The 9763-nt window shown below is 46.6% G+C and overlaps 1 protein-coding gene across 4 annotated transcripts in view; it reads left to right on the forward strand.

Annotated features, from left to right (window-relative positions):
- Nucleotides 1-7834, forward strand: part of C6H1orf35 (chromosome 6 C1orf35 homolog) — a 94282-nt gene extending 86448 nt beyond the window's left edge. For all 4 annotated transcript variants that reach the window (XM_077267808.1, XM_077267805.1, XM_077267806.1 and 1 more), the window contains exon 9: nucleotides 7390-7834. In XM_077267808.1, the coding sequence (XP_077123923.1) occupies nucleotides 7390-7624 (235 nt within the window). In that variant the 3' untranslated portion in view covers nucleotides 7625-7834. The remainder of the gene's footprint in view (nucleotides 1-7389) is intronic.
- The last annotated feature ends 1929 nt before the right edge of the window (nucleotides 7835-9763 follow it).

Below are 9763 nucleotides of genomic sequence, written 5' to 3' on the forward strand. Positions count from 1 at the left end.
TTTTTCAAAATACAAAATTTCTTGGGTCGGTAGAATTATCACCTTTAAACTTTTCTCTCTTCCAAAAATTCTATATATCTTTATGGCTATGCCTTTGATCTACCCACTGAATTGTGTGAGGAAATTGCAAAATCTTAGATAATTTTATTTGGAACAAAATAGAGCTGGGTAACATGTAAAGCTCTGACAACAAATACATTGGAAGGAAGCCTGGCCCTTCCTAATTTAATTGGCTATTACTATTGGATAAAGACTGAAATCATCCAGCTTGGACAGTTATCGAACACAATGTAAACAATAATACTTCATTATTAAACCTATTTATGAATCATTTGATATCTCCTAAAACAGAAACTTCTGTTTTCGAACCCTATCAGCTACTTCATTGGCCTGGAAGCATTTAGCTATTCAACATACTCAAAAAAAAAAAAAGGAATTTGGGTATGACCAAGTTAACACTATATCCATAAACATTGTCAACCTGATTTCTCATCAGAACGTTCCAGATTCTTGAAAACATAAGAAAATAACTAAAATAAATGATATGCACGATGGTAAGGATTTCACAACAAACGAAATTCTAACAATTAAAAATAATTTTTGCAGTCAAGATTTTAAATAGACAGCTGCAGCTTGGATATACCAGACTGTTGCACAACTCTTAGGGTAGACAGTAGTTATCAGCTAGAAGAGTATGACCCATGAATTAAAACATAACTTTTACTAAATTGTTAAAAATGGACAAACAATGTGTAACATATAAAGGTGCTCACGCCGAAAACTGTGCACAATAAAAAACTGGTTGGATCTCACCGATTGTAGACAGAAGGCACCCACGTAGGTGAAACGGGGTCCCTGGGAGGGTCCAATAGTGATAGGGCAATGTAAGTAAGGGACGGGGATCTGTTCACTACTTCCCCTGTCGTGCCCCAGCAATGACTCCTGTCCTTACGAGGACAGGCCCGAATGCGCCCTATTAGGGACACCCCCACCAAATGTCAAATAGTAAAACGCCTCCCAACGCCTTTCTTCTCCAGTCATAGAGATTCATCAGGGGAGTTCCAAAAAATTAATGAACATAGTATGCTCAAATGTCCATTCCAGGTATAGGCAGTGGCTGTATACCATACAGAAAGATAGACGCTCCAATGTGGCAGTCCGCCCCAATCAGTGAGTAAAGCCGAGTGTGGCACCCGCTGCCTGCTTATAACATAAGCCGTCCCGCCCCAAAAGGGGTCAGGTAATCAATAACCACCCCCATCATAATTACTGTTCAGTCTTACCAGACCGCGCCATTGCCGTGGAACGCACGCCGGCTCTCCTGCGTGTCAGCCATCCGGAGACCGCCCAATCTCAGCGTGTCGCAAAGACCGGAAGTCAAGGCGCCATCTTGGAAGACTCACTTCCGGTGCGCCGCTGTAATAATGCGCTCCAAAGGTGGACCGCAAGCTTAGTCCGGGCACCAGGGGATATGTATGCGTCACAGTAAATGGCCGGTTTTAAGTGTACCACTGCGATAATACGCTCCAATCATGGGCACTATTGAACGGCATTACTGGACGGCATTATAGGGTACTCACTCAAAAAATGTTGACCCTGCTTTCTGTCCTAAGTGTACCAATTATCGATAATAACAATCGCTATAGCCAGAAAAGCTTATTGTCTGCATAGATATACAAACGCAGACCGATAAGAAATATACCAGCAAAAATATTAATTATTATATAGCAACAGGCATCACGACACCCATAACCGGAGATATACAGACATATCTTTTTGAAAATATAAATATATAGACACGGATCAAATGGAAGTCTACAGGGATATTTTCATTATATAGCACAAGATATATCTAGCTGGAAGTGTCCAGACTAAAGAATATACAAACTTCTACCCCGCTACACAGCAGAGAAATTAAGATCTATGAAACTGGAAGTGTCCAGACATTAAATATATGATAGGGAGTCCCCAGAGTCAAACGTTTCAATAGGTGCCAATATACATGATACACGTGTAAATACAGATGTAGAAGTCATAGATAAATAAAGATGATTAGCATAGGGCAGTTAGAGAACCGGACGGCCATTACTTCTAAGCGGAAAACAGTTAACACTCAGCAGCAAGAATAATCTATTACTTGTCGTACATAATAAAATGTCCTTATTAACATAAATGTCCCTCATTACTGGAGAATCACCCGATGTTACAAAAAACTTTAAACCATCGGTACCAGTTTTGTTCTAAAGAGGGACATGTTAGAACAAGATAATGATCCTGCGCCCACGTATTGCAAACGTTTTGTTTATTATGACTGATTCAAAGGACAGCAGGTAGAGACATCGCCATACATATTTGCACCCAGTACGGCCAATAATTAGGAAGATACAGAGGCCCTCCGAGGAGAGGGCTAAACAATCAGAGGAGAGACCACTCGGAGGGGCAGCGGAGAGATAGAGTACAACACGACCTAGAGAAAACACCCAAAATTAAGCTGCTCGTTGAGTCCATGGGGATGACAGGTATCCAGCATAAATATCCACCTTGCTTCCCTTTGTAGCAAGATTTTATCAAAATCACCTCCCCTAATTGGCGGGGTAATCTTGTCAATCCCCATGAAACTCATGGCCCTGACGTCTCCACCATGGTCCGTATTAACATGCCTGGCAATGGGGGTATCTCTCCGATTACGGATGTCCCCCAGATGTTCCCCTACCCGTCTCCTGAGTTCCCGGGTAGTCTTGCCAATATAAGAGATACCACAGGTACATACCGCTCGATACACCACTCCTTTTGATTTACAATTAATAAATTCCTTTATGGTGTACGTCTTTTGTGTGTGGGTGTAGTAGAATTCCTTACCCACCTGTATTGATTCACATGCAACACATTTACCGCACTTGTAGCAGCCCCTGGGCCTATTTGGCAGCCAGGTGGGGTTAGCAGGTGTAGTGAGATGGCTGTGCACCAGTCGCTCTCCTAATGTTTTACATTTTCTGTAGGTGACTTGGGGCAAAGTACCCACCACTTCCTTGAGATCATCATCCATAGCAAGGATGCCCCAATGTTTTTTTAAAATAGCTCTAACCCATGGGGCTCCATTGTGAAATGCACAGACCATTCGGATGATGTTAGAATTATTTCTCTCCCTATTATGTGGTATCAAAAGGTCGTTCCTCACCCGGGTAATGGCATGCTGGTACGCCTCCCTCAGCACCTGATCAGGGTACCCCCTCTCCAAAAACCTGGATCTAAGGTCCCTTGCTTTAATTTTGAAATCTGCATCATCAGAGCAGTTTCTTCTGAGACGAAGGTATTGGCCCTTAGGAATACCTTTTTTGAGGGAATACGGATGGTTACTATCCCACCTCAATACAGAATTGGTAGAAGTTGGTTTTCTGAAGATTGTAGTGTCCAGGCCGTCACCTCGGCCATTTTTGGAGATCAATATGTCAAGGAAGGGAAGGCTATTTTCCTCCATTTCGAAGGTAAACCTCAATCCTAGATTGTTTTGGTTCAATGATGACATAAACCTCAAAAAGATTTCTTTGGTACCCTTCCACAAGACGAATACATCGTCTATATAACGGACCCAAAGGTCAATATAGATGGTGAACTCTTCATTGGCCTCAGTAAAGACGGTGCTATCCTCCCACCAGCCCAGGAACAAGTTTGCATAGCTGGGCGCACAAGGGCTGCCCATTGCTGTGCCCCTGAGCTGGTGGAGGATCCTTTTGTCAAAGAAAAAATAGTTATTATTGAGAACAAAATCCAAGAGGGTCAGCAAAAATTCATTATGAGGGACAAATTGTTGACCTCTTGTCCTCAAGAAGTACTGTATCCCCTGAATCCCACAGTTGTGCGGTATCGAGGAATACAGTGATTCAACATCAATGCTTGCTAAAAATGACCCTGGTTCCAGAGAGATCCCCTCAAGTCTACGCAAAAGATCCATGGTATCCCTAATGTAGGAAGGGAGTCTACAATCGGTGAGATCCAACCAGTTTTTTATTGTGCACAGTTTTCGGCGTGAGCACCTTTATATGTTACACATTGTTTGTCCATTTTTAACAATTTAGTAAAAGTTATGTTTTAAGTCATACTCTTCTAGCAGTCAAGATTTTACCTGGTTAGCGTTAATAAAAAAACTCTTATAAAAACCAAATCCTGTATAATAGAATTAGTTTATTATTATGTAATCCCAATAATAAAATTTATTGGATGTCAAAAAAATATTTATGACCTAATAAACTACAACTCAGAATTTGAAAAAACTTCATTTATGTCTAGTTGGGAAAAGGACTTAAATATTACAGTCACACCAGAACAATGGCAATTGGCCTTTAAAGGGAACCTGTCACCCCCAAAATCGGAGGTGAGCTAAGCCCACCGGCATCAGGGGCTTATCTCCAGCGTTCTGTAATGCATTCTGTAATGCTGAAGATAATCCCTGATGTATCCTGAAAGAGGAGAAAAAGAGGTCAGATTCTACTCACCCAGGGGCAGTCCGGTCCGGGGCCTCCCATCTTCTTACGGTGACGTCCTCTTCTTGTCTTCACACTGCGGCTCCGGCGCAGGCGTACTGATCTGTCCTGATGAGGGCAGAGCAAAGTACTGTATTGTGCAGGTGCTGGGCCTCTCTGACCTTTCCCTGCGCACTGCAGAACTTTACACTGTCCTCAACAGGACAGATCAGTACACCTGCGCCGGAGCCGCAGCATGAAGACCAGAAGAGGACGTCATCGTAAGAAGATGGGAGGCCCCGGACCGGACCGCCCCTGGGTGAGTAGAATCTAACCTCTTTTTCTCATCTTTCAGGATACATCGGGGGCTTATCTACAGCATTACATTAATCTTGTAATGTCGGGGTCAGATTTTATATCCTACATAGTTTGGTGTTGTCAGCAAAGAATAAGAATCAGACGGACACTTTACTCTCAATCCATCCACAATGTCATTAATAAAGAGGTTAAAAAGATTTGGTCCCAGCACAGATCCCTGCGGTCCCCACTATTCCTGGTGACGGATCCCAGCAGTCCCCACTGCTCCCAGCACAGATCCCTGCGGTCCCCACTGCTCCCGGTGACAGATCCCTGCGGTCCCCACTGCTCCCAGTACAGATCCCTGCGGTCCCCACTGCTCCCAGCACAGATCCCTGCGGTCCCCACTGCTCCCGGCACAGATCTCTGCGGTCCCCACTGCTCCCGGTGACAGATCCCTGCGGTTCCCACTGCTCCCAGTACAGATCCCTGCGGTCCCCACTGCTCCCAGTACAGATCCCTGCGGTCCCCACTGCTCCCGGTGACAGATCCCTGCGGTCCCCACTGCTCCCGGTGACAGATCCCTGCGGTCCCCACTGCTCCCGGTGACAGATCCTTGCGGTTCCCACTGCTCCCAGCACAGATCCCTGCGGTCCCCACTGCTCCCGGCACAGATCTCTGCGGTCCCCACTGCTCCCGGTGACAGATCCCTGCGGTTCCCACTGCTCCCAGTACAGATCCCTGCGGTCCCCACTGCTCCCAGTACAGATCCCTGCGGTCCCCACTGCTCCCGGTGACAGATCCCTGCGGTCCCCACTGCTCCCGGTGACAGATCCCTGCGGTCCCCACTGCTCCCAGTGACAGATCCCTGCGGTCCCCACTGCTGACTATATCCCATGTAGAGAACGTACCATTTATGATGACTCTTTGTTTCCTGCCAGTTCCTTACCTATCTGCATATAGTTGCCCCCAGTCCCGGCTTCTGGAGCTTCAGTATAAGGCTGTTATGTGGTATAGGATCAAAGACCAGATAAATCACATCAGCCACATGACCTATGTCCACATCTGAACGAACCTCCTCATAGGAACCCAACGTGTTGTCAGTCACGATGTATCCTTCATGAGTCTGGTTGTCAGTTATTATATTATTCTCTGCGGTCATCTCTTATAACGCCCTCATGTATGTCACCACTGATGTCAGACTTACCGGACAGTAGTTGCCTGGAACCACCTCCTTATATATCGATACCATGTGAGCCTCCTCCAATCCTGTGGCACCAATCCTGTTACCAGAGAGTCTAAGAATATGAGATACAGCGGTCTGACAATTACTGAGCTCAGCTCCCTTAGTATCCATGGATGAATGCCATCTGGGCTGGGGGATTTGTCCATGTTTAATTTGCTCAGACCCAGGCATAATTCTTGTGTTATACGAGTTATAACAGGTGGTGAACTTTGATTTTTGCCTTGTTGAATGATCCCAGGAACAGGCAGGTCATTAATGACCATGGATGAGACGTACCTGTTTAATATTGTTTAATATGTTTCTCAACAACTTTGTCCCTAACTTGTTTGGAGACCTCCTTGGCCTTCGTGGTGTTTGGAGACCTCCTTGGTCTTCGTGGTGTTGTTTGGAGACCTCCTTGGCCTTCGTGGTGGTGTTTGGAGACCTCCTTGGCCTTCGTGGTGGTGTTTGGAGACCTCCTTGGTCTTTTTGGTGGTGTTTGGAGACCTCCTTGGCCTTCGTGGTGGTGTTTGGAGACCTCCTTGGTCTTCGTGGTGGTGTTTGGAGACCTCCTTGGTCTTTGTGGTGGTGTTTGGAGACCTCCTTGGCCTTCGTGGCGTTGTTTGGAGACCTCCTTGGTCTTCGTGGTGTTGTTTGGAGACCTCCTTGGCCTTCGTGGTGGTGTTTGGAGACCTCCTTGGCCTTCGTGGTGGTTTGGAGACCTCCTTGGTCTTCGTGGTGGTGTTTGGAGACCTCCTTGGTCTTTCTTTTTGGTGGTGTTTGGAGACCTCCTTGGCCTTTGTGGTGGTGTTTGGAGACCTCCTTGGCCTTCGTGGTGGTGTTTGGAGACCTCCTTGTTCTTCGTGGTGGTGTTTGGAGACCTCCTTGGTCTTCATGGTGGTGTTGGGTTAGTGGAGCCTCTTGTTAATTGTGTTGCAGCTTCTGTGGTCTTTCAGAAAAGGTAAAGTATATATACTGACAGACATGTGACACTTAGATTGCGCGTGGGGGACGTTCTGTCACTAAGTATGGGACTTATGAAGGGAATTGCTTGCACGAGAAATGTTTAGGGCTTCATAGCAAAAAGGGTGAATACATATGCACATGACAATTTTTAGTTATTTGAGCCCATAAATTTAATTTATGCCTATATTTTTCTCCACTTCACCAGCTTAGACTACTGCTGATTACAAAAACATTTACACACATGTTGTAACAAAATAGGTAAACAGCTAAGGGGGTGAATATTTTTGCAAGTTGCTGTCTAGTATGCCATGCTGTAATCTGACCTAAGGCTCTGCAATGTATTGCGTATGGTGCCGTATACACTAGGCCCCTTCTCGGGGTGTCGGCCCGGCCCTTTTCCCCTCTTTGTGCCTGTTGTGTGACTGTTCTCCTCTATTGTAGGCGGAAGAGAATGGGCCCCTCCAAGCATTGTCCATCATCGTCTCTTCCCCCTGGTGCCGGCAGAGCTGACAGCCATTCTTCAGAACAGAGGCGCCGCACACATCGCCACAAAGGCCATTCTTCCAGTGACAGCTCCCCTCGCCGCCTGGCCCGGACCCCCACCAAGACGAGAAGGGGGAGGTCACCGTCTCCACGAGGGTCCAAACGAAGACATGACACAGATTCAGAGGCTTGATGTGGCAGGGCGATCTGCGGGGAGCCTTCTGTGCCTCTCAGGGCAGCGCGGCCTCATCGCTGATGTGCTGGTGGGGTCAGTGGCTCCACAGCTATCGTCTGGGAGCGCAGCCTGCCTGCAGACATTGGTGGGGATTTTCTATATATTGCTTTATTTTTCTTGATTTCACTGTAAATACTGTTTTATATCAATAAATCTCGTCTTCCCTGACCCCTCTCAATAATATGTGAGACCATCCCCCACATAGTGTATCTATGCTCCTCCCACGCACAGTATATGTATGCCCCCTGATCTTATAATCTTACATATAGTGTACAAGCCCCTCCCCCGCTCAGTGTATCTATGCTCCTCCCACACACAGTATATGCATGCCCCAATCTCACCTATAGTGTACAAGCCCCTCCCCTGCTCAGTGTCTATGCTCCTCCCACACAGTATATGTATGCCCCCTGATCTTACAATCTTACATATAGTGTTGAAGCCCCTCCCCCACAGTGTATCTATGCGCCTCCCCTGCACAGTATATGCATGCCCCGATCTCATCTATAGTGTACAAGCCCCTCCCCCGCTCAGTGTATCTATGCTCCTCCCCCGCACAGTATATGCATGCCCTGATCTCACCTATAGTGTACAAGCCCCTCCCCCGCTCAGTGTATCTATGCTCCTCCCCCGCACAGTATATGCATGCCCTGATCTCACCTATAGTGTACAAGCCCCTCCCCCGCTCAGTGTATCTATGCTCCTCCCATGCATGTTCTCCGATCTCCCCTATAGTGTATAGGCCCCTCCCCTGTGCAGTGCATTTATTCCCCTCCCCCAAGCAGCATATCTCTGCCCTTCCTCTGCGCTGTGTAGTTTCAATTACTGTCAGGAGGTTTCCACATTAAAGTTCGCTCCTGTTCTCCCATCATGCAGCCTTTCCCACATCTGACAGTTGTCAGACTTATTTACAGTTGTCGGGTCTGACCCTTCATATGCAGATTAGCTCCAGAGGGGTGTAAGGGTCATTCTGCACATGAAATGCGAGAGGTTATGTGTCAGATTATCTACAGAGTAAGGCTACATGTGCACACGTTGCAGATTTGCCCGCGGATCTCTGCAGCAGTTTCCCATGCGTTGTACAGTACAATGTAAACCTATGGAAAATCAAATCCACTGTGCACATGCTGCGGAAAAAAACGCACAGAAACGTAGCGGTATTTTTTCCACAGCATATCAATTCATTGTGCAGATCTGCAGCATTTCTGCACCCATTGACTTCCATTGTATAAGGCCAATCCGCAGCAAAACCGCAGGTTTAAAAAAGATCTGCGGTTTTGCTGCGGAGTTAGGTGGGAGAAACGCTGCAGATCGGGAGGGGGAGGAGTGTGTGGGCGGAGAAGATGTGCGGGTGTTTGTGTGGGGCTGTGTGTGTGCAGGGATTGTGTGGGGCTATGCGGCGATCGCGGGGCTGTGCGGCGGTCGCGTGGCTGTGCGGCGGTCGCGTGGCTGTGCGGCGGTCGCGTGGCTGTGCGGGGGTCGCGTGGCTGTGCGGGGGTCGCGTGGCTGTGCGGGCATCTGCGGGTCAGTGTGTGTGTGCAGGTCTGTATGTAGGCAGGGATCGTCCAATGGGACTACTTGTCCCATCCAGCTATATAGTCCATGAGCCGGGCCAGATATCGGTACCACCCGGAGTGACTAATTTTCTTTGGTATTTTTAGGTAGATGCATGTCTGTAGTTTATTTTTTGATATGATAGCCCTTACATATACGTAGCTTATTAACCCCTTCAGCCCTAGGCCTATTTGTACCCAAGTGCCTAAGCCAATCTGACCTGTGCCACTTCATGGGCTAATAACTTTGGAACGCTTTCACCTATCCAAGCCATTCTGAGATTGTTTTCTCGTGACATATTGTACTTCACGTCAGTGCTAAATGGGAGTCAATATATTTTACCTTTCTATATAAAAAAATGCTAAATATTCGGAAATTTTGGAAAAATCGGCAATTTTTTAACTTTGAAATTCTCTGCTTTTTACAAAAATACTGATACCCCCCATAATAGTTATTAATTTACACTCCCCACATGTTTACTTCATATTGGCATCATTTTGAAAATGAAACCTTATTGTTTTACGACGTAATAGGGCTTATAGTTTT

Source organism: Ranitomeya variabilis, chromosome 6 (assembly GCF_051348905.1).
Source record: "Ranitomeya variabilis isolate aRanVar5 chromosome 6, aRanVar5.hap1, whole genome shotgun sequence".
NCBI lineage: Eukaryota > Metazoa > Chordata > Amphibia > Anura > Dendrobatidae > Ranitomeya > Ranitomeya variabilis.